Genomic DNA, 25,592 nt, shown 5'->3' on the forward strand with positions numbered 1-25,592 from the left:
ATTTAAATATACTGCACCAGGTACTACACATTCTCCAATAAAATATGCTCACCTACAGTGTGGCCTCAATGGATCCTGGATTATGGTACAGCCAAAGTCCAGGAACATTTCAGTTACAGTCTTCAGCACCCAGAACCTTCCATAGTGCCATGTAATTTACACTGACAGGAGGAAGTACAACCCATTGCACAACTATGCCCTGCCCTGGACCCTCCCTGCAAGCTAGCACTCCAACTATGAAGCTTTCCCAACAACCTATTTCATTAGTTCATTCTGCTTTCCACCAGCACCCAGACTTAGAGGCCACACATTACACTCCAAGGGCATTAATGCAGACATTCTTTGTGCCCCACGGGGTAAGTACTGAGGACCTAAAAGGTGCCACGAATAAGAATTGGGCGAGGCTGTAGAGGCCAAAATGAATACACCTGGAGGCTCTCAGGCAGTTCTGGGTTACTGTAAGAGCCTCGTGGCCCATCTCCTGTTTCACCCTCGCATCTATGGAAGTCAGAGTGATCTTCAAAAGACTCAAAGTCAGCTTAAGCTCTTTCTCTGCTCACAGCCCTTCGACGGCCATTCATCTCACCTGGTGTAGAAGCCAAAGACCCTACAGCGGCCACTCTGATCCCATCTCCTTGCAGCCTCTCTGCTGGCACCTAGACTCTGGTGTGCCTGAGCGTGCCAGGAGAGCTTCTGCCTCCAGGCCTGTGCACCTGTTGCCACCACCTGAGTCATGACCCACCTCAGGTATACACTTGGCTCACTCGTTCCTTTCCCTTCTTCCCATCTTTGCTTACTTTTTCACTGAGGCTTTCCATCACCCTGTTTAAAACAGGCTTCTCCCTGACCCAGCTATCCCAGGCCCCATCCCTCCATAATGCTTATTGACTTCTAACATACTCACTGATTTCTGTGTTAATTACTTGCCCTCTTTCTATAATATATAAGTTCCATGAGGGCAGAGTTTTTCATTGTCTTTACTGCTATGTCCCCAGCACCTAAAACAGCACCTAGCCTCAATAAACACCTGCTGAATAAATGACCCAGAGTGTGTGACAACGTCACCACAGAGAACAGAAATAGAACATGTGCTTCTCAGCCCATCACCCCAGAATGCACTTGGCCACATACTCTGCACTTCAGCACACAGATTAGTGCCTCCTACCCACCACACTGATGCAAAACAGCCTGCCACACACCCACCTACATTCATCAGCACCAATGTCTGCACTAAAGCTTATCACCCTTTCAGTACAGTCCTCATCATGCAACATGGCGCACCAGCAGCAACAGGATCTGCCCACCAACTCACCAGCTGGCACCATCTTGCAGAACGATGTTCCAGCCCCTGCCACATAAAGCGTAGCCAACGGCCACCAGCATCTTTTCACCTGGGAGTGTGTTGGCAAATCGGAATTTCAGGCTAGGCCCCAGACCCACTGAATCAGAATCCACATTTTAATTAGATACCCAGGTGACACATGTGTGTACATTATGTTTAAGAAGCTCTGCTAGCCTACATCATGGCACCTTTGGCATTTGTCTAGGCGATGATAGATGGCAGAAATCAGCCCTCTCCATGCAGAGTGCAAGCACCAATGCATGCACCCTCAGATCCTTCACCAGCACCTCACAGGTGCACACTAAACAAGGTGGTGTCATGGCAGATACAAGTCAGCACCCATGTTACAGCTCTGCATGAGAAGGTCCCTACAGAATCCCTTACATTCCATAGGAGAACACATTGTGATATCTTATTCTAGAGCCATGCATTTGCTCAATAAAAATTAAGTATCTGTTATATACTAAGCCTTTTTGATGAGACTAAAGGGCAACTGTCACAATCCTTTAGTCATGTCAAAAAGGCACACATGATATTGAATGAGAAATTACAACAGAGTGTGATGAGTTTGTTGATAGGACACTAGCAGAGGATCTCCAAGCAGGACCAACAAGAGCCTCCCTGAGAGGCTGACGTTCTGCTTTTTCATGAGGGAAAGGAGCAAGGCACCAAGAGGGCAGCATGGCAGGAGGGGCTTGGGGCATCTAGAGGGAGGTTCCACATGGACAAAGCCAGAAAGGGAAGACAGATTCTTCAAGAAACTCAGAAATGCTGGTTCTCATCAGCATCTGAGGTTAAGAAGGGGCAGAGGCTGGACTTTGGAAGACCCAAAAAGCTGTATATGCAAAGAAACAATAGACATTATTCTGGGGGCAGCAGAGAGCCATTGGTGGGGGTGGGGCAATGACATGCACATGCAGAAAATTACTCAGTGCCCCAAACAATACACCAAAGCTAGTGTGTTCCACTAGTTTTGAGAGGATGCTGGGTGGTGGCGGCAGCAGCAGTGGCAGTGGCAGGCCAGTGGAAAGCCAATCACTTGTTTTAAAAAGTCGGGAGGAACACCTGGGGAGCACTCCCAGCACCAGACCAGACTGCTCAGCTCACAGTCCTAGCACCGGGGAAAATAAAACCTCATTGTTTTTGACTGTGCAAATTGGTGGGGGTTGGCGTGGAGGAAGAAAATGCCAGTCTCTCAGTAGAGTCCGCTTATTTAAAGGGCCCCCATGGTCCTAGAGTGTTCACAGACCGACTCACTCTGGGAATGACGGCCAGGGCAACAGCTAGGGAGGCGCCAGTCCTATATGGAAGTGGGAGAAATGCCTGGAACAGGGGCGTCATTGTTCCCTCTTAGACCCCTCCCCCACATACAGAGCCACAATGTGGTGAACGGGGTCACCCTGTACTGATGAATACCTAAGGCTCTGCCCCTTACAACATAACAGGAGAAACAGCTCTACCTAAGACAAAGAGGCAAACAAACACAGGAACCTGTCAAGATGAGGAGACAGAGAAGTATGGCCAAAAAGGGGGAATGGATCAAGGTTCCAGTGGGAGAACTAAGTAATGAGGAGATAGCTAACCTAACAGATGCAGAGTTCGAAACACTGGTGATAAAGATGCTCACAGGCTTGACAGATATGCTTAAGTATGGCAAACGCATAAGGGAAGAAGTGAAGGCTATGCTAAACGAAACAAAGGAAAATCCACACAAAACCAATGGTGAAGGGAAGAAGACTGGGGTTCAAATCAATGATTTGGAACATAAGGAAGGAAAAAACAGTCAACCAGTACAGAATGAAGAAAAAAATGAGGAGAGGCTTTGGAACCTCTGGGACAAGTTTAAACATGCCAATATCTGAACCATAAGGGTTCCAGAAGGAGAAGAGAAAGAGCAAGAAATTGAAAACTTATGTGAGAAAATAATGAAGGAAAACTCCCCATATCAGGTGAAGGAAATAGACATACAAGTCCAGGAAGCACAGAGAGTCCCAAAGAAACTAGACCCAAAGAGGACCACACCAAGACACATCATAATTAAAATGTCAAAGCTTCAAGATAAAGAGAGAATCTTAAAAGCAGCAAGAGAAAAGAAGAGTTACCTACAAAGGGTGCCTGTAAGACTATTAGCTGATTTCTCAAAAGAAACTTTGCAGGCAAGAGCGGACTGGTAAGAAGTATTCAAGGTGATGAAAAGCAAGGACTTACAGCCAAGATTACTCTATCCAGCAAAGCTATCATTTAGAATGGAAGGGCAGATAAAGTGCTTCCCAGACAAGGTAAAGCTAAAGGATCTCATCATCACCAAGCTATTATTATGTGAAATGTCAAAGGGACTTACTTAAGAAAAAGAAGATCAAAATTATGAACATCATAATGACAACAAACTCACAACTATCAACAACTGAATCTAAAAAATAAAAACAAAATCCAACTAAGCAAACCAGAATAGGAACAGAATCATAGGTATGGGGATCATTTGGAGGGTTATCAGCTGGGAGGGAGAAGGGGGAGAAATGGGGAAATGGTGCAGGGATTAAGAAGCATAATTGGTTGGTACAAAATAGACAGGGGGAAGTTAAGAATAATATAATAAAGGGTGAAGCCAAAGAACTTATATGCACAACCCATGGACATGAACTAGGTGGAGGGTTGGGATTGCTGGAGGGAAAGGGGGTACTGGGCAGAGGGGAGCAAAGGGGAAAAAATTGGGACTACTGTAACAACATAATCAATAAAATATACTAAAAAAAAACACATTTAAAATTATTTTAATGACCTACAATAATAGTACCCTTCACTGACGTTTGGATATAGTCCTGTGTTATTATCTATGTTTTGTTTCTTGCCATGTTCTATTTAATGACATATGTGAATCAGGAACAGTGACAGATTCATGCATGCATTTTAATATCCCACAAGGCACAAGTGACTCCAAAAGTACTGGCCCTGTGCCCTTCAGAAGGCGTGGGGAAAGGGACATGTGACATCCTTAGGTGGGGTGGCTCTCAGGTTGGCCTGTGTGATGTGAAAGGTATATGCTGAGGTTGTGTGAAATGAGCGGGTGGTGTATTCGTTATCATTCTTTCCCATTCATGCTGAGGACAGCAAGGGCAGCGCCTGCTCCCCCTTAGAGCTGGTGGGAGAACATCTTAAACTGTATAAGCCGAATGCAGTCACTGTGCTTTGAAAATCATTGTTTAAACACATGATAGGGATTTAAAGACACTGGCCAGTTGAAAACTGTATCAATTACACAACAGCTGAAAGATCTTGTTGACTGTTACTCATTACTGCAATCTTTTTTAATCTTCATAAGAACACCTACCTTTCCTAAGGACCTTTATAAAGCCAGACACTGGCTGGGCCTTTTATGGTCATTACTGCTTAGCGGGAATAGTCAAAATATTTGAGCAGTCAGAATGGACTCTGGTTGTAAATAACCAGGACTAATGGGAACGGGCTAAATGTCAACCTGCTGTTGAGTAATTACCACCCCAGAGGTTACAAACTGATAGTGTACAGCCATACATGGCTCATGAATGTGTTTTATTTGACTTGAATTATGTCTAATTTTTAAAAACGTGTTGCCACTATATAAAAAAATAGACTTCACATAGAAGTCTTGATGAGGACAGAGTGTGCAGCACCTGCCTCCCTGCTCAGCAAAGCTGGCCAGCTCTGGGTGCAGCCCCTGGAGGGCGCTCAGAGAAAGGCAGCTGTTATCCTCCTGGACAATGTAGAGAGGTTACAATAGTTACAATGGGCAACAGAGTCTGCCAGCAGTTCAGCTGGAAATGAAGGCCCACTGCACCTTTCAGACAGCCTGTCAGTTCTCCAGGTGACCTCTGTCCCCACTACTCCCTCATCCCTCATTTTTATTACCTGCCTTGTGTCTTAGGCACTTGAATCTGTGACCTATTCCTGGGAGCCACCACCCCTCACCCAGACTGGCAAGAACCAGGGTCTTCCTCCTAAAGAGATCTTTCTCAGGCCCACGCTCTTCTGGCTTCTGCCCAACTCTCCTGCCTCTGTATTTCACACTGAACTCCACAGCTGTGACTCTCAGCCTGGAGTGTGTGTCAGACTCCATGGAGGGCCCCATCCTCAGAGCTGCTGATCTTCCCAAGGATGCTGTTACTGCTGGGCAGGAGACCAAACTATGAAAACCACTGCCCTATCCCCAAAGCCTTAACCCCAATGTCACCTGGTTCAAAGCTGGTAGGGAGGAGAGCATCTGCATCTTTCCTTTGGCCAAAGGAGGAGGGGGATCCACACTCTGAGACCTCATGAAAGGCCCACCTCCAAGCTTCCTGAATGAACAACCCATTCTTCTCTCCAGGTTATCTTTCACTCTTTTTCCAAATGGGTCAATAAAAGTGATGGTATTGCCCCTGACTCGCAGGTCCCTCTCCAACCCCAAGAGCATACACTGACATTCTCTTAAGGAATAGCATCAGTAGGACAGATGCTGTGCCCTCAAAGACACTGCCCCCAAGACCTTGATAAACATGTGATGCCACTAACAAGTCACCACCAACTCTCCTGTACCAGGCACATGTGGAGTGCTTTATGCACGGAACGGTCCTCTCATGGAGAAACTATTACTATCACTGTATTACAGAGATGACGAAATAGCAGAGAGGGGGAATGACTCATCCAAGTTCACCATCTATAGAATGATCAACAGATTATTTGTTGAACCCACTATATTCACTAGGAATCAGACACTATTAGGAATATTGAGCTCAATCCTATGTCTATATTTTACATGAATGTTGATTACCTGGAGGCCAATAGACACATGGAGGTGATGATATATGGGACATGCTTGGAGGTATGTATGTGTGGGTGGGGGGAGTGGTGGTGTTAAGCCTGGAAATCGCAAGATTCAGGAGCATAAGACCAGCATCTGCAAATACCTACAGAGAAAAAGGCTCTGGGTGACAGAACAGGACCCAGGGATGGCAGTTCTGGGAGGCTGATATGATATCAATACACGAGTTTTCAACAATTAGAAGGACCACACACTGGAAATGGCTGCCTAAGGAACCTGCTTCCTAGCACCAGGGGGTGTCCAGAGAGAAAAAGGACTCACCAGAGCTGCTGTATTATAATCATTTGAGATGTGCAGGCCTGGAGAGGTGAGCAGATCACCCAGGAGGCTTTCTTAAACTCACTCCTTTGCCCTGGGCATTGTGGCATGCCTTTGATGGGGCCAGACTGTCTGAATCCTTGCTCCATCTCATACTGGTTGTGTGATTTGGCTGGAACACTCAAGGTCCCTGAGCTCCATTTCCTCTTCCATGATAAGGAATAACAGGATTTAATTAGATGCTACATATGAAGTGCTTACTACAATGTGTGGCCCATAGTGAGTGGCCAAGAAATTAATAACAGTAATAATTAATATAAGAATTTGTACCGCTATCATGGTCACTTTCTTCAAACCTGAGACCCTTACAACTTCAGGTTTCTATGACAATATTTATGTTTACTTTTCAGCCTCAGTCAGCAGTTTTACAACCCATAATAAAGTCACCAGGTCTCTATTCTACTTATCTAACAAAGAAATATCCTCCCAACAGATTCACTGATCTGATGAATTCAGATGCTGACAAGTATTCTGTTCCAAGTTTTGGGGGACAGAACCCCTTAGTGTGTGGGCAGTGGTGAGAATATGAGATTTTCATTCTCGGATTATAGAAGTTACCTTAGTGTTATAGCTATACCCAGAGCCTCCAGCAGATCTGTGAGCAGGCTGGCTTCTGCTTCATTTTTTTCCCTTTAGTAGAGAGCCGCTTATTTACTGACTGAGACATAGTGTGTATTTCAGAATTAAATTTAAATACTGTTGAGATAAACAACATGACCTTTTCAATGTTAGTATGAAGAAAAAATGAAACCATTGAGCCAAGAAAAGAAAGAGGGCAAAATTAGATTCTTTATCATAGTCTGAAAGTGGATCTGTGTGCTGCTCACCAAAGAACCACTCCCAAACAGCCACCAGCAAGGACAGTTACAGTAACTGAATTGATAAAGCAAACTCAATATTCATCATCTTTCCCACATGTATAGAAGCTAGGCTGCATGAATGGAAATCTCCATTTTTACCAGTGACTTTTTACAGAAATGTAAGCAATGCAAGTGGCCACATCTATGCCCGCCCCTCTGAGTACAGTGGGTGCGCTCACTGGGACAGGGGAAGAGTTGGCCACATGCTCTGTACATGTGCCCAATGGTGAAAGGGCACACAGCCTACTTACGGATTTCGGCTTATACGGGGGCTGGATCTCTTTGCGTTCAAGTTTCTCCCAATCAATGTACCGGAAGAATGCATGCTCTTTGATGTCACGTTCACCTTCAGGTCCACAGCCCAGACGTTTGCCCGGGTGTTTAGTCATCAGCTTTGAGAGACAGAGAAATGTTCAATGTAATGAACCTTCAGAAGAGGACACTTGAGAGACAGAAGTGATTCCTCCAATGAATTAGAAAGGAGACACATTACCGAGTTCCAACTAAAACTAATACAGAATAATATTGATGTAAGCTACAGTTGAAAAAAAGACTGAAAAAAAAAAGAGCCCCAACTAATTTTTATTTTTTGCTTTTCATCCCAGCAATAATTTTCTGGCCAGGGCCTTCTAATAAGAGGACTGACAATAGTGCCTGTAGCTACTTGTCCCAGAACAAGATCCCTATGGTTAATTGAACTCTAAACTTTAAGTTAAAAATGTCCCATAATGAATTTTGGTTTAAGAATATATCTCATGCAATTCCTGCTGCTTTCAATGAGAACAGTTTCAATGTCTTCAAATTCTCCTCCCACTACGAGAAAACTGGAGTTTAACCAAAGCAAAGGCCACATTTGTTCAGATATTTGCATTTCTCAGTAAAGCCCTTGTGAAAATGACATAACAGAAAAAAATATTAGTCAAATGGACCCAAGTTTCACATAATTACTTTCTGAAAACCCATTAAATAGTCAAAACCTAGTCCAGCTCATTCCCCTTGTATCACACATTATACTAGATTCTGCTGAGGTTTCTTTGGTGTTCTATTTAAATTACTTAATTATCAAAACTCTTCATCTTTAGCCAATGCTAAATAACAAAATGAATAGATGTTCCAACAGGAAACCAGACAGGCTTCCTATTGTAAATGAATCCAAAGCAGCCTGAAAATATTTCCATCTCATGACTTCAGCAAACGCACAGCATGAAAATGGAGAAGTGGTGATTTTTTTTTTTTTAATGTACCAATGAAAGGGCATTAAAAGACAAAACAAAAATGATTGGAACATACAAGTCCAAAAAGCTTCCTAGAATTGAGCAGACACCAAGCAGCCCATGGTGTCAGAAACCTTAGATTTTGTCCAGGATTTGCTGATTATGGAGAAGGGAGGAACCCAGCAAGTCACACCTACTCTGCTGGACATTCAGCTTAGCCTATTCCTGCTTATAAGACAATTCAGTATCAGAATCTCCTCTCCCTCACCTCCATACACACATACTTTCCATATGTGTTTTATCTTCGGGAAGAAAATTAACTGGGCACTTAACATTTTAAGCTAACTCTTTATTTACACACACAGTCTTACCTGATTTTGACAATAACCCCATGAGTTGCACATATCATTTTCCCCATTTAAATGACAAGGTAAATGACAGTCATACAGGTTGAGCAACTAGCAAGGACTCGGACAGTAAATGGCAGATATTGGATCCCACCATTGCTTAACTCCAAAACTTGGGATTTTTAAGAGAAATGGAATAATTCTTCATGAGCGGTTTCCCTGAGATATTTGTGGCTTGGCTTAGTCAGGAAGGGGCTATGGAGGGTGAGCAAATTGAGCCAAGACTTGACATATGGTAGGATTAGGATGGAGGAAAGAAAAGGCTATGTAATCGTGGCTACTAGTACTATTACTACTAATAATATCAGTAATGGTTCCATGCACTGAGAAGGCTCTGTGGCAAAGACTTCCCAGCCATCACCCATTATGCTTTCATCTTCATAACAACACTTTGAGGTCTCAGCAACTACCCTCACCTTCCAGACCAAAAAAAAAAAATTGATCTAGTAAAGTAGTCATTTGTCCAAGTCACACAGCTAAGTCACGGAGCCGTGATTTGAATCGCTCTGCCTGACCCAACACTTTGCAGCTCTGTCCCACATAGCCTCTGCTTGTTTTCATGCACACATGTGGCCAATTTGGACTTCTGTCTTCTTGAAGTTTCTTCAAAGTGGAAGTGCCAATCTGAGCAAAGATATACTGATTTTTTTCTTTAACAGAAAATAGGGTCTTTACTAGGATGGATATAGAAAAAGCATTTTCACTTGAATTGAGACTATTCAAAAGCCTTGCTTAATTTTCATGTAAGTAGGAGGATGCCAAGCACAGAAAAGCCACTGCAGAAATACCCAGCGCTAACAAGAGGCTCTGCCCAGTTCCTGTGCTCCTGCCATGTGCCTGAAGCTATGCAGACAGCTGGATTTAATCAGTTTTCCCATTTTCCATAGCCTCCCAGATGAATCCCCTGGGGCCTGCTGTTCAGGAGGAAGCATTTGGCTGTTGCTTGAGTGTTACCCCTTCTTTAGAGGCTCAGCCTTGAAGAAAGAACTCATACTGGACTCAGTGCATTCAACTCAGAAATGTCCCCAAACCTGGTAGTTGGAAAGTCACCAGTTAACCATGAAGGTTATGGGTCCTAAGTTAATAGAAATCTGCTCTACCAGGGAAACTGCTAATTGGAGCTGAAGCTGAATGCAGCTGACCTGGAAAATCCTCTCTCCTCCATGACCCACTTAGAACCCCCAGCTGTCCAGGCCAGACAGAGTTGTGTTGATGGGGAAGGTCTTGAGCATGTATTGAGCACCTAGTATGTGCCAACACCACTCAAGAAGCTTCCTCTTATGTTACATCATTTAACATGCTCAAAAACTCTGTTCAATGAATACTAAGAAATAAAATCCCAGAGATGCAAAGTTAACTTGATCAAGACCATGCTCCTAGGAAGCTGAAGGTTGAGATTTGCAAAGCGGCTCTTGATCTCCAAAAATCCCAATTAAGAAATTCCTATTGTAGGGGATGCAAAGCTTAAGTGCCAAGAGGAGTCTGACATGCAACATACAGCAGTGCCAGAATTAGTAACAGTAACAACAGCTCAAGGTTTTGGGGGAAGAGCACCAGGCTCTGTTCTAAGTGATTCCCATACACTAACTCCTTTAATCACGAGAACCCTGTGTAGTCCTATCATTATCCCTGATCTACAGATGAGGTCAAACCACTTTCCTGCATCAAAAGGCTAATAATGCCAGGATCAGGATTTGAAACCAGATGGAATTGGGTCAGATGGGGATTTTTGCAATTGGAGAGGGCATGCTCTATCTAAAGTGGGCACTGGCTCCCAATCCATCTGAGTGATGCTTTGCAGGAATGCCAGGATCACCATGGTGACATTGCATTTTTTAAGAGAAACTGGAAAGCTGAATGTTTATGGGAAATCCCTGATTTTTAAATGCTGGTAATCACTAAACAAACTGAAACCTCAGTGCATGGCCTTGTCCCTCTCCCTCCCAACCATGAAACCTACAGCGGTCTGCACCAGCCTCACTCTGTGATTTCTTCTTTCTGCAAGCCTTGCTTAAGCTCCTAATGAACCTGTAGGTCTCATACCCTCAAAGAAAATATTTTTAACCAACTCACTTCAAGATGTTAGAGATTGAAACTAATTCATATGTGGTTTCCCCAGGGATATTTGCATATTCACCTAGGCAGCTGAAACACCAAGCTTAGGTGACCCACTGAGAGTGGGAATTCTGCAGGTGTGACAAGGTGCATCTAGCCTGAGAGGCCAGCCCAAACTGCCCGAGCGTTCCGGCTTCCCATAGCCCAGAACAGCTCACAGGGCGCCTGATGGCTCAGCAGAAGCAGGCCTTGGGGGGGTGGGGGCAATGGGGAATCTGCAAACCCCGCAGGGCCGAGGGCTGGCGAGCCTGCTTTACTCAGCCGCATGGGCGGTTGTTCACTAGAAGGCACAGCCGTGCTCTGACCCTGAGAACATGCCTGAGCCACTGAGCACAGGGAGAAGAGGTACTGGAAAACAGCAGTGTTTCTGAGCCATGTGACCCAAGGACTCACAGTGTTGCTTTCACACTTGTCACAGTTGAAAAGTTATATTTGGATAACATTTAAAGGCATATGGTTCTCAAGCCACATGGGGACCTTTGCAAAATACAGAAGCATTGAAGTTGAGGCCCACTCATGTCCAGGGACTCGCCCAGGTCACTGTGAGCATGTGCTGGCCTAGCAGCAGATGCATAACAAGCAATCTCTACTTGAAAACAGATGCCTGCCTTCTTCCTAAGTGCGCTTTACTCAAGTCACGTATGTGTAAATGTGCATGCTTTCCACTGTTTGGGTGTTGAGTGGGGGGTGGGTCAGGGCTTAGGGTGACTGGATATGGGTCAGCTTACCTAAGGAATCCCTCAAAAGTATGTTTTCTTCAAGAAAAAGCCACATGCTCTTAGAATTAAGCATACATACGCAGCAGAGCTGGGCACGTCTGTGGATTACTGCCGCAGACCTCTCTCACCTTCCCATGTGGCCCAGCTCTTGGGCTGGGTCTCTGTGCTCCCTGTCTCATTCATTCCAGTCAGTGCTCCATTCCCAGTGTGGGGCCGGACTGCAGCCCAGCCAGCAGCAAGATGAGGTTCCAGGCAGGCAGCTACAGCACTTTTGTGCAAATGAGGAAAAGCACCGCTTCCTCTGGGAGGTTAGCAGATCTGAGCCAGGGCTTGGGGTTGCCAACTGGGCTGAGAGGTGGACTTCAGTCTCCATTGCTTCTCCCTGGGTGTGGCATCTCAGTGCAGGGCACAAGCTGCACCCCGGATGTGGAGGTCCTGGCCCCGACCTTTCGGGAGCTCACTTACCCCTTTGCAAATGGCCACAGCTTCCTTGGACATGGACTTTGGATAAGTCACATTGTGTTCCATGATGGACTGGAAGAGTTCATCCTCATCCTCCCCTTCAAAGGGTGCCTGTGGGACAGGAGACACGGTAGGAGAATGAGGGTTCCTGCCTGTGCCCCCCAAACCCCCCTAACCAGCAGGCCCTCCTCCCCAGGGCCCACAGGGAGACTACACTCCAGGGCTGCCGGCAGGAAGACGAGGAAACACAGCGAGCAGGCCCAGGTCACTGCAAGGCCATGGAGGTTCGAGAGGTTCACATTTATGAGCAGATACCAAGATGACACTGTCTTCTAAAGAAACCACACAGATGGGGTTGAGGGAGGACTTTTCCTGCAAATCACTTAAAATTCAATTACCTGTCCGGCCAGCATTTCATACAGCAGGACTCCAAATGCCCACCAGTCCACTGACTTCCCGTAGGGCTGGTAAGCAATGATCTGGAAGACAGAAGGCAGTCCATCAGGGAGGCGTGCAGGTTTCTGTCACAGCTGGAGACTGAGCATGCACCTTCACAGTGAGCTGAACCATCACTGGGGATAGCGGTGCAGGGAGAGCTTTCCCTCTGCCTGTCACCTGCCTTTTGTGAAAGGTTAAATTGATTGTCACAGTCCCAGATGGAGCCCCTGTCTCAGACAGTGGACAGGGAGCCCGGTGTCCACCCGAGCTGTTTCTTCACTCTTAGAAAGATGGATATCCCTTACAGAGGCACTTGCAGGTGGGGAAAACATCTGTGCGTGTCACATGGCCTTTGGATTCATTTAATATGGTGTGTTATTTTTAATTTTAATGCAGTCAGTGTGACCTTTTAACAAGAAAAATTGTCTTTGTTTCTCATTATAAAAGTAATAACATTTACACAACAATGTGAATCTTCTTATCATTACTGGACTATATATTTACAGATGGTTAAGGTGGAAAATTTTATGTTTTTATTTACCCAAATTAAAAAAATTTAAGTTAAAAAATGTAATAGTATTTATTAATATTTTACTATTTATTTTAAAATATAGATAAGAGAATACAATTAAAATAACACATAATCTTAATCAAGAGAAAATTTTTGATTGATATTTAATCTATTTCCTTCTAGATTCTTTCAAATTAATACATATTAAATTCTGTGTCTATGTATATGTTTTATATAAACAAACATTTTAATTAATTTTTAAAATTATTTTTCTATTACAGTTGCCCATTTTTCCCCCATTGCTCCCCCCCAGCCCACCCCTTCTCCCACAATCATTCCTCACCCCGTTGCCCATGTCCATGTGTCATTTATACATGTTCTTTAACTAGACCCTTCCCTTACTTATCCCCCTTCTCTACTCCCCCCTGATAACTGTTATTCTGTTCCTTGTTCAATGTTGTTCATTTGTTTGTGTTGTTCATTAGTCTCCAGTATCAGGTGATATCATATGGTATTTTTCTTTCATTGCCTGGCTTATTTCACTAAGCATAATTCTCTCTAGTTCCATCCATGTTGTCGCAAATGGCAGGAGTTCCTTCTTTCTTTCTGCTGCAAAGTATTCCGTTGTGTAAATGTACCACAGTTTTTTGATCCACTCATCTACAGATGGGCACTTAGGTTGTTTCCAGCACTTGGCTATTATAAATAGTGCTGTTATGAACATAGGGGTGCATAAGTTTTTTGAATTGGTGTTTCAGGATTCTTTGGGTATAATCCTAGCAGTGGAATCACTGGTTCAAAAGGCAGTTCCATTTTTAGTTTTTTGAGGTAATTCCATACTGTTTTCCATAGGGGCTGCACCAGTCTGCATTTTCACCAACAGTGCAGTAGGGTTCCCATTTCTCCACATCCTCGCCAGCACTTGTTGTTTGTTGATTTGTTGATGATGGCCATTCTGACTGGTGTGAGGTGGTATCTCATTGTGGTTTTTATTTGCATCTCTCTGATGGCTAGGGATGTTGAGCATTTCTTTTCTTTTTTTTTTTTTTTTTGCTGGCTAATTTATTAATTTATTTTGCTTTCATTTTTTACCCCCACTAAAAATTTTTGTTTGTTTTTCTATTATAGTTGTTCCACTTTTTCCCCTATTGCTTCCCTCACTTTGCCCACCCCTTCTCCCACAGTCAGTCCCCACCCAGTTGTCCACGTCCATGGGTCACTTATACATGTTCTTTAACTAGACTCTTCCCCTTCTTACCCTCTTCTATCCCTCCTCACTTCCCCTTTGCCAATGTTAGTCTACTGCTTGTTTACATACCTCTGGTTCAATTTTGCTCACTTCTTTGTGTTGTTAATTAGTCTCCTGCATTGGGTGATATCATATGGTATTTTTCTTACATTGCCTGGCTTACTTCACTAAGCATAATTCTTACTAGCTCCATCCATGTTGTTGCACGTGGTAGAAATTCCTTCTTTCTTTCTGCTACATAGTATTCCATTGTGTAGATGTACCACTGTTTCTTGATCCATTCATCTACAGATGGGCACTTAGGCTGTTTCCAGCACTTAGCTATTGTAAACAGGGCTGCTATGAACATAGGGGTGCATAAGTTTTTTTGAATTAGGGTTTTAGGATTTTTCAGGTATAATCCTAGCAGTGGAATCACTGGTTCAAATGGCAGTTCCATTTTTAGTTTTTTGAGGTAATTCCATACTCTTTTCCATAGTGGCTGCACCAGTCTGCATTTCCACCATAGTGCACTAGGGTTCCCTTTTCTTCACATCCTCGCCAACACTTGTTGTTTGTTGATTTGTTGATGATGGCCATTCTGACTGGTGTAAAATGGTATCTCATTGTGGTTTTTATTTGCATCTCCCTGATGGCTGATGATGTTGAGCGTTCTTTCATATGCCTGTGGACCCTCTGTATATCCTCCTTGAAGAAGAGCTTGTTCATGTCCTTTGCCCGTTTTTTAATTGGGCTGTCTGCCTTCTTGGTGTTGAGACATGTAAGTTATTCATATATTTTGAAGATCAATCCCTTGTCTGGGGTATCATTGGCAAATATGTTTTCCCATATGGTTGGTTCCCTCTTCATCTTGCTCAAGTTTTCTTTTGCTGAGCAAAAACTCTTTAGTATGATGTAGTCCCATTTGTTTATTCTTTCCTTTATTTCCCTTCCCTTAGGAGATATATCTGTGAAACTATCGCTACATGGGATATCTGAAATTTTCCTGCCTATGTTTTCCTCTAGAACTTTCATGGTGTCACGTCTTACATTTAAGTCTTTGACCTATTTTGATTTTATTCTGGTGTGTGGTGTAAGTGGTGGTCTAGTTTCATTTTTTTTTTTTTTTTTTTTTGCACATCCCTGTCCAGTTTCCCAGCACCATTTGTTGAAGAGGCTCTTCTCACTCCATTTTATGTTCCTTCCCCCTATGTCAAATATTAGTTGCCCATATAGACCGAGGTTTATTTCTGGGCTCTCTATTCTGCTCCATTGATCAATATGTCTGTTCTTATGCCAGCCCCAGGCTATTTTGATTACAGTGGCTTTGTAGTATAGTCTGATGTCTGGTATCGTGATTCCTCCTGCTGTGTTCTTCTGTTTCAAGATTGCTTTTGCTATTCGGGGTCTTTTTTGGTTCCATATGAATTTTTGGAGTATTTGTTCTAGGTCAGTGAAATATGTCATTGGTATTTTAATAGGGATTGCATTGAATCTGTAAATTGCTTTGGGTAGTATGGCCATTTTGATGATGTTGATTCTTCCCATCCAAGAACATACTATTTGCTTCCATTTATTTGTATCTTCCTTAATTTCTTTCTTCAGTGTTATATAGTTTTCTGAGTACAGGTATTTTATCTCTTTGGTTAAGTTTATTTCTGGTACTTTATTTTTCTTGTTGCTATGGTAAATGAGATTAATTTTCTAGTTTTTATCTCTGATATTTTATTGTTCGTATACAGAAATGGCTTCAATTTCTGAATACTGACTTTGTACTCTGTTATTTGCCAAATTCACTTATTATGTCGAGTAGTTTTTTAGTGGAGTCTATAGGGTTTTCTATGTACACTATCATGTCATCTGCAAATAATGACAGTTTTACTTCCTCTTTTCCAATTGCGATGCCTTTTATTTCTTTTTCTTCACTGATTGCGATGGCTAGAACTTCCAACACTATGTTGAATAGGAGTGGAGAGAGTGGACATCCTTGTCTTGTTCTTGATCTCAGGGGAAATGTTTTCAGTTTTGTCCATTGAGTACGATGTTGGCTTCAGGCTTCTCATATATAGCTTTAATGATGTTAAGGTATGCTCCCCCTATTCCCATTTTGCAGAGTGTTTTCATCATAAATGGGTGTCGTATTTTATCAAATGCTTTTTCTGCATCTATTGATATGATCATGTGATTTTGGTGTCTTTTAGTTTGTTTATGTGGTGTATTACATTTAATGATTTGTCAATATTAAACCATCCTTGCATCCCTGGGATGAATCCCACTTGATTGTGGTATATGATCTTTCTAATGTGCTGCTGAACCCAGTTTTGAAATATTTTGTTGAGGATTTTAGCATCTATGTTCATTGGTAATATTGGCCTGTAATTTACTTTTTTTGTTGTGTTTGACCTGGTTTTGGAATTAAGGTATAGTGACTTCATAGAACAAGTTTGGGAGTCTTCCCTCTTCTTGGATTTATAGGAATAGTTTGAGAAGGGTAGGCGTTAGTTCTTCCCTAAATGTTTTTTAAATTCACCTGTGAAGTCATCCAGTTCAGGGCTTTTTTGTGCTGGGAGTTTTTTTATTACTGCTTTAACTTCACTTTTGTTATCAGTCTGTTCAGACTTTCTGCTTCTTCTTGATTCAGTTCTGGAAGATTATATGTTTCTAGAAATTTGTCCATTCCATCTAGATTGTCAAGTTTCTTGCCATACAGTTGTTGGTAGTAATTTCTTACAATCCTTTGTATTTCTGTGATATTGGTTGTGATTTCTCCTTTTTCATTTCAGATTTTATATACTTGGGTCCTCTCTCTTTTTCTTGATGAGCCTGGCTAAAGGTTTGTCAATTTTGTTTATCTTAAAAAAAAAAACCCAGCTCCTACTTTTGTTGATCTTTTGAATTGTTTGTTTAGTCTCTATGTCATTTAATTCTACTGTGATCTTGATGAATTTCCTTCCTTCTACTCACTCTGGGCTTTGTTTCTTTGTTGTTGTTATAGTAGCTATAGGGTTAGATTTTTTAAAAAATTTATTTACTTATTTGTTTGTTTATTTATTTTATTTTTAGAGAGAGGGGAAAGGAAAAAAGAGAAGGAGAGAAACATCATTGTGTGGTTGCCTTTCACTCATGCTCCCAACTGGGGACCTGTCATGCAACCTAGTAATATGCCCTGACTGGGAATCGAACCAGTGACACTTGGCTCGCAGGCCGATGAGAGTTAGATTTTTTTATTTGAGATTCTTCTATCCTTTTTAGGTAGGCCTGTATTGCTATGAACTTTCCTCTCAGGACTGCTTTTGCTGTGGGCCATAGGTTTTGGGTTGTTGTGTGTTCATTATCATTTGTTTCCAGAAACTTCTTGATTTCTTCCTTGATGTCAATGCTAACCCATTTATTATTTAATGTCATGCTATTCATTCTCCATGAGTTTGAGTGTCTTTGAGTTTTTTCCCTGAGGTTTATTTCTAGTTTCAAGGCATTGTGGTCTAAGAAGATGCTTGATATAATTCCAATTTTCTTGAATTTGAGGCTTGTTTTACGTCCTACCATGTGGTCTAATTTGAAAATGTTCCATGTGCACTTGAAAAGAATGTATATTTTGTTTTTGGGGGGTGAAAAGTTCTATATATATCAACTAAGTCCATTCGATCTAGAGTGTTGTTCAATGCCTCAATATCTTCGGTGTTTCTTTGCTTTGAAGATCTGTCCATTGTTGACAATGGGGTGTTAAAGTCCCCTACTATGAGTGTGTTGCTGTTGACATCCTTCTTGTAGTCTTCCAAGATTTTCCTTATATATCAGGATGCTCCTATATTGGGTGCATATATGTTTACCAGGGTTATATCTTCTTGATGAATTTTCCCTTAAGTATTATGAAATGTCCTTCTTTGTCTCTTTTATGGCCTCTGTTGTGAAACCTGTTTTCTGTGATATAAGTATTGCTACCTCAGCTTTTTTTCATGTGCATTTGCTTGGAACACTTTTTTCCATCCCTTTACTTTTAGTCTGTATAAATGTTTTGTCTTGAGGTGTGTCTCTTGTAGATAGCATATATGTGGGTCATGTTTTCGTATCCATTCTGTTACCCTATGTCTTTTGATTGGAGCATTTAATCCATTTACATTTAATGTTATTATTGACAGGGATTTATTAATTTCATTTTGTACCTGTGTTCCTCTCCCTCTCTCTTTTTCTTCTCTTTCTTAAAGCATTCCCTTTAGCATCTCTCACAAAGCTGGTTTGCTGGAGATGTATTCTTTTAGTCTTCCTTCGTCTGGGAAACTCCTTATTTCACCTTCCATTTTGAATGAGAGCCTTGCTGGGTAGAGTAGTTCTGGTTGTAGGCCTTTGTTTTCCATTGTTTTAAATACTTTTTGCCATTCCCTTCTGGTTTATAGTGTTTCTGTTTAGAAATCAGCTGATAGTCTTATCAGAGCTCCCTTGCATGTTATTTGCTGTTTTTCTCTTGCTGCCTTTAGGATTCTCTCTTTGTCTTTGAATGTTGCTATTTTAATTATGATGTGCCTTGGAGTGGGCCTTTTTGGGTTCATCTTCATTGGGACCCTCTGTGCTGCCTGGACTTGTGTGACCTTTTCTCTCATAGAGTTAGGTAAATTTTCTGTCATTAATTTTTCAATCAGGTTATCTATCCCATGTTTCTCTTCTTCTTCTTCTCTTATCCCTATGATATGGATATTATTTCATTTCGTGTTGTCCTGCAGTTCTCATAAACCCTCTTCATTCTTTTTCAGTCTTTTTTCATTTTGTTGCATTGTCTGTGAATTTTTTTCTATGTTGTCCTCTAACGCACTGATTTGATCCTCTACTTCATTTAGCCTGCTTTTGATTGCTTCTACTGTGTTCTTCAGTTCAGAAATTGTATTCTTCATTTATTTCTGGTTTTTATTGATAGTTTCTATGTCCCTTTTTATGCTGCTTAGTTCTCACTAAGTTCCTTGTAGCTTCCTGGAGTTCTTTGTAGTTTCCCTGGAGTTCTTTGTAGTTCCCTTGGAGTTCGTTGTATTTTTTTTTGAGTTTGTTGAGTTCATTGAGCTTCCTCATTACATACTATTATTTTGAATTCCACGTCTGATAGTTTGCTTGCTTCTATTTACTCCTCTTTCTGAGAATTCCTCCTTTCCTTTTGGTGGGGTGTTTTTAATGTTTGGTGAGGTGTTATTCTGCCTCCCCATTTTGGGTGGTTGGTCTTGTTTCTGCTTCTTAGAGTTATCTGCTTTTATTTTCTGCCTTTGTGGTGTGACCTTCTTGTATACAGTTGTTGACATGCTGCCTCCTGCTGATGCCACTTGGAAGGCAGCAGTCTGCTTAAGTGGTTTCTCCTGTAGCTGTTGGGATGATTCTGTATTGGGACCTAGTCCGCTGCTCTCCCAGCTCTTTCTCCAAAGCCAGCACCCAAAACTTTTCACAAAGTGCCTCTAGTTCACTTCACCTTCCTTTGACCTCAGGCAAGGGCAAGTGCACTCCCTCATGCATTCCATCATGCAGGTCAGCAGCGGGTGGAACGGTTGCACATTTTGCGCAACGGGGCGGCCAGTCCAAGGCTCTTCTGCCCACTGGCAGGGGGTTGGCAGTGGGCAGACTGGTTGCGCATCTGTTCCAGTGGCTAGGGTGCGCCTCTGCGCATTGGCAGGTGGGTTGTTTGCATGTCTTTTGGTGCAGGCCACGGGCGCCTTGATGTGCCTGCAGGCAGGTTTGTTGCGCACCTGTTGGTCAGGCCGGGGGCACCTGGGTGTGCTGGCAGGCAGATTGGTTGAGCGCCTGGGTAGGCGTACCTGGGCACTTCCATGTGCACGCTTGCGTGACCCAGGGGGAGGGTTGGGGAGTGGGTGAGTGCGTTTCTGCACCTATGTTCATGAAGAATCTTGCCCCACCCCTAGCCTCTCCTCCCCTGTCCGCAAAAAACAATTAAAAGAGAAAAAAAGAAAAACACATTCACACACACACGCGTGCACACGCACAAACGTACTCTGTCCCTTGCCTCTCAGAGCCAGATGCCACCTGGCCCATTCTTGGCTCTGCCACAGGGCAGAGCCTCGCTCTCCTCCCAACTCCTTTCAGGGGAAACCTAGGGTCACTAAAAAATCTTTTCGCACTATCAGCCACAGCTGGGGAGCCAAGCCAGCCATAAATCCCATCTTGCCCCTTTCTCCTCTGCTATCCTCACAAGACAGGTCGCTCCCAGACAGTCTTCTCTGATCTAGTAGCGCAGAGGCTCAACTCCTACCATTATCCAGATGTTAACTGAGATGTTCTGTCCACAATTAGCCTAAACTACAGACAGGTCTTCGGTGCAAGCAAGCGCAGTCTCCCCTCACTCCTCTGCCATCTTCCAAATCATAAACAAATATTTTAATGTGTGGGATATTAATAAAATGTTTTATTCACTTTAAATTTCCATGTTAATATTTGTATATCAACATAATCAGGTTTACCTTAATATAGCATTCCACTGAATGGCTATATAAAATCTATTTTATCAATTCACAATTGATTAGATTTCTTCTGATGCTACAGTAGAGATGCTTGTATAGACATTTCCACATTTGTGTAGTAATTTTCTTAAGATCAATTCCTAAGCTGGAAGACAGTATGGAAGTTAACACCCTCCCTTATCATGGACAGTCCTTCCAGTTTTGCATAATTGTATTATAAGTTTCTATATACAGCTTTTTAAGTGTCCAAGTAAAGTGAAACATTTTTTCCAAAAAGAAAAATAATCAAATAAATTCCTAGAAGTAGAACTGGGGATCAATTGTTACATACAGTTTTCAGGTTTTTGATACTTATTACCAAATTGCTAAGGCACCTCAAAATCTAGAATAGCTGTGACCATCCATATTTTAGTATGTAGGGTGTAAAACTATCTATCAAAGGGGTTCAGAGGTGATAGAGCAAAGGTGAAAGGCCAAGATCTGAGGGAAAACAGTCCCAGCTTTGGATACTGACTGCTACTTCCCAGTTGTGTAACCTTAGAAGAAGTCACCTAACTTCTTCAAGTCTCAGTTTCCTTATCTACCAAACAAAGTTCATAATGATATCTATGATATCATAGGGTTTGTGAGGATGGAAGAGAAATATGTGCCTCTCACATACTACACCCTCAAAATGTTTGCTGTTACTAGAAAGTTTTCTAATTCAGTGATTGTTTTGCTGAGTAAATGTATCTGCGCAAAGTTGGTCCACCATTTATCAAATGCCACGTCCCACCTCAGCTTCCACTCAGATCAGGAATGCCCTCCAAGGAGAATGAGCCACCAGAGGGAAGGCCTTGTATGAGGACACTTCTCACTGACAGTGTCTTCACTTCATGTTGTATTGAGCCTCCTGAGAACCTAACAACTTAATCCTGTTACAAAGGAGAGCCTGAAGAAGTGAAAGAAGGTGCCAGAGGTGATGGTTGGCTGATGGTGAAGCCAGGGGAAGGCCAGATCTGCCCCCTACTCCCTCAGTGGGCTGCAGAGGGGGCCCCTTGGGCATGCTGATGCCACAACACCCCAGCAACTGTTAAAACCACAGACACTGGGCCCCACCCTGCAGAGAGTCTGATTCAGTCGATACATGACCATGCCTACATTTTAAAAGCTCCTCAGGTGACTGTCAAAGTACAATAAGAGTTGAGAGCCAGAGATGACTGAATTCAAGGCAGTTCAGGAAATGTGTCTGACAATAAATCAGGGTAGGCCACATAGGGAAAACTCCACAGAGTTCTAAAAAAGATTAATTCTTTTAAAGGATGACTTTTTTAATGACTCAAGTATTAAAATACAAAAATACATTTACATTGTGAAAATTTTAAACACTATACAGATTGAGTTAGATTTCCCTTTACCATTCCTTTAACCTCAAAGGTAGCCAGTGTTATAAAAGTTGTAATCTTCCAGATTTTCCATGCTCTTACAAACTCATGTACATACTCATAGGAAACATATAGCAGCGTTCTGTGTATTGTTTAATTTTCCACAAATGATATCATGTTGCATTCATCAGTCTGTACCTTGATTTTTTTCTCTTAACAATATGTCTTGAATATCTTTCCATATCTACATATATGTATAACTCACTCTTTTGAATCAATGCCCAGTAGTATTGCATACTACAGATAATTCAGTCTATTGTCCATTCCCTGACTGATAGCCATGGTTCAAGTTAGTACATAGAGATGTACTCTGAACTTCATAAAGGCTGCATAGCATTTCCTAATAGGAATGTTGTGTATTGTAGCTAGCCATTCCTTGAGGTTGTCTACCCAAAACAGTGCTTCGGTGAAGAAATGATTTTGCCTACTTATCTTTCCACTGTGTGTGTGTGTGTGTGTGTGTGTGAGCTAGGTTCCTGGAAGATGATCTGCTTTGGTAAAAGAGAATGCAGGCTTTAAATTTTGTGCCAAGTTATTTAGTTACATGGGGACTCCTGTCACCGTTGTTACATATCAAGTGAAAGACAATCAAGAAAAGAGGAATTTCAGAATGTCCATTTCCAAGAGCCTGTGACACACTCTCAGTTCCATTCCTTAAAAAAAAAAGAAGCTAATAACAGATGTACAGAAAGTAACCTTTCTGGGCACCAATTCAGAGAAAAAGGAAAACTATCCTCTGGCACAAATTTTTGTACGTGATGTGTCTGTCAGGGAAACTCATTCTGCAACTGATCATTTCCTTTGGAAGGTGGGGGCACTAGAGTTACATCTTTACCTTTTCATTTGTATCTGCATCATAGGTAGAAAAATTTTGAGTCTACCAGGGCTCAACATAACCATTGCATACCTGCTAGGACACATCCTGTATCATGTCAGCCCAAGGGAACCTCTCTCTCTCTTTTCCCTCCTCTTAATAAACACTTCAGTGTCATAGTTAGGAGGTATCATCTGGCCATCAGCCACAGCAGCTTGATGAAAAACTTTACTGGTATGTAATGGATGGTACTTTCTCCCAAACCTTGATGTACTTTGGACCTGAGCTTCTGGATGTGTGCTAAGTTAATCTATGTGCATATTCTCAAAGGGATGATTTGGAGTACAGGAGGACAGTCCGACAGTGCTCTGTCATGGCCACCTAGGGAACAGGGGACATCAGTGCAACGGACACAGTTGTTGGGGTCCTGTGGGCTCTCACCTCAGGGGCAATGTAGTCTGGAGTGCCGCAGAACGTCTTGGTGGTCACACCATCCCAGATGTTCTCCTTACACATGCCAAAATCAGCGATCTTGATGTGGCCCTCAGAATCTAGCATCACATTGTCAAGTTTTAGGTCACTGTTATAAACACAAGAATTTAGGGACTTAATAAATGTTACTTATTTTAAGTCAATCAATAGCCACTCATTTTGTGAAAAACACTGCTAGGTGTTGGGGGGAAACAGAAGTGAAAATAAGGCAGCCTTTGTCCCCCAATAGCTTATAACCTGGCAGAAAGATCAGGAAGGGGCAACCAACCTCTGTGTTTTTCCTTTTCTACAAAGCTAAGTGTGCCACGATTCTCATGAGGACACAGTGAGACACCAGATCTGAGAAGAGAGGCCCACAGAATGCTCAATGAAGGGCAGAGAGTCTGCAGAGGCTTCCTGTTGCCAGGAGCACTTCACAAACTGATGTGTGAAAGTTAAAGACCTCTTATATTTCATAGAAAGATATATTTTTCACAAAATTATTTTTTATACCTCAGAAAATAATGGAAGAAAGATAAACTAGTGGAGAGAACCCAAGCGCTCCAAGCTCTCCCATGCCAGAGCCTAGGACACACACCAGGTAAAACCACTCCTTCTCATCTGTGTCCCTCCATTATCAGGAGTAAAAGGGTGAGCGGGGACTCTGTATCCAGGACAAGATCATCCCTCACCAACCAGATTCATATCACCACTTTGAGGAGTGAAAAAAGCCTCAGGATTTGCAGGCTTCTGGCAAGGCCCCTACCTTCCATCCTTCCATCCCACCAGTACTCACAGACTCACCACCTTAACTGCCTTGAGACCACCAGGCCTGTTCACTTTATGCCTTTTAGTCCTACATCCTTCAATTGTTTTAAGAGGTCCAGGACTCTGAGGTCACCCTCATCCCATGCTGTCTGCAGAATGATGGGCAACCCAGCACCATGCAGCACACATCAGCCTCTCCACTGCTTGATGTTTCTCCACAGCTCTTATCACTACTTGACAGACTATACCTTAATTTACATATCTGTCTCCCACCACTACAAGTTCTACAAAGGTAGGTGGCTCTGCCTATTTTTCTAACAGCTGTATCCCCAGTACCTAGAACAGAGCTTAGCATGTAGTAAGCTTTTGATAAATGTTTGTCAAGTGAATGAATGAAATGGACGTCTATGACTCATCATGGCCTTTTAAATAGACCTCCACCCATGCCAAGTGCCCTTGGGAAGCCCCGTGCCCCTGCCAGCATCTCTTGTATAGCAAAGCAGCCCAGGCCAGCAGTGTCTATGTTATTTACATCCATGTGGTGTAAGAATTGCGCACCCCAGACTCACTGATAAATAGCAGCCTCAGGCTCAACAGTCTGCCTTGCATGAAACATAAAATGGTATGACTCATACAGCTATGATCATACACTTGCTTCTCCAAAACAGGCAAATGCCAAGTCCCAAACTTAATCCTGTCTTTCAGGGCAAGCTACATGGAAATCCATTTCTGATTGTCATTATATAGCAAAACAACACAATTCGTTTCATAATACTATGATCTGTCATATTCTGGCAGTCAAGATTCTTTGCTTGCTCCCCAGATGTGGGGTCTACAGGCAAGAACAAGAAGTGCTGGGCCCTACTGATGAGCCTCCTCCAGGTCTCAGGTTTGAGGCTCCAAACCATCACTGGTGGCAGAGTCCATGCAGATCTTTATCACCATATAGAGCACTGAACTCTGCCAGGACAGTGGGAGATGCTGCCTGGCAGAACACATGCCCAAGTTGCACTGGAGGATTCCTCCCCCACCACAGAGTCTAATTTTAAAAGCAGTTAAAGAAAGAGGCAGGGAAGGGAGGAGCAAATGGAGATGAGGAGATGAAAAGTACAGCAGTGCTCACATACCGGTAAATGATGCCCTTGCTCTGTAAGAAGAACAGGCCGATGGCAATTTCTGCAGCGTAAAATCTGAAATTAAAAAAAAAGCCATGGA

At 42.6% G+C, this 25,592-nt stretch overlaps 1 protein-coding gene across 3 annotated transcripts in view; it reads right to left on the bottom strand.

Annotated features, from left to right (window-relative positions):
• The window catches only part of PRKCB (protein kinase C beta), a 350,360-nt gene that overhangs the window by 17,800 nt on the left and 306,968 nt on the right, over window positions 1-25,592 (bottom strand). For 2 of the 3 annotated variants that reach the window (XM_090277732.1, XM_090277731.1), the window contains exons 12-16: window positions 25,505-25,567; window positions 23,580-23,718; window positions 12,673-12,753; window positions 12,278-12,385; window positions 7,609-7,749 (exon numbers count right to left, since the gene is read on the bottom strand). In XM_090277732.1, coding sequence (XP_090133858.1) covers window positions 7,609-7,749; window positions 12,278-12,385; window positions 12,673-12,753; window positions 23,580-23,718; window positions 25,505-25,567 — 532 coding nt within the window. The remainder of the gene's footprint in view (window positions 1-7,608; window positions 7,750-12,277; window positions 12,386-12,672; window positions 12,754-23,579; window positions 23,719-25,504; window positions 25,568-25,592) is intronic. The other variant, XM_090277733.1, reaches the window with a different exon arrangement.

This window comes from Furipterus horrens, unplaced genomic scaffold (genome assembly GCF_987537825.1).
Source record: "Furipterus horrens unplaced genomic scaffold, mFurHor1.1.pri manual_scaffold_5, whole genome shotgun sequence".
NCBI lineage: Eukaryota > Metazoa > Chordata > Mammalia > Chiroptera > Furipteridae > Furipterus > Furipterus horrens.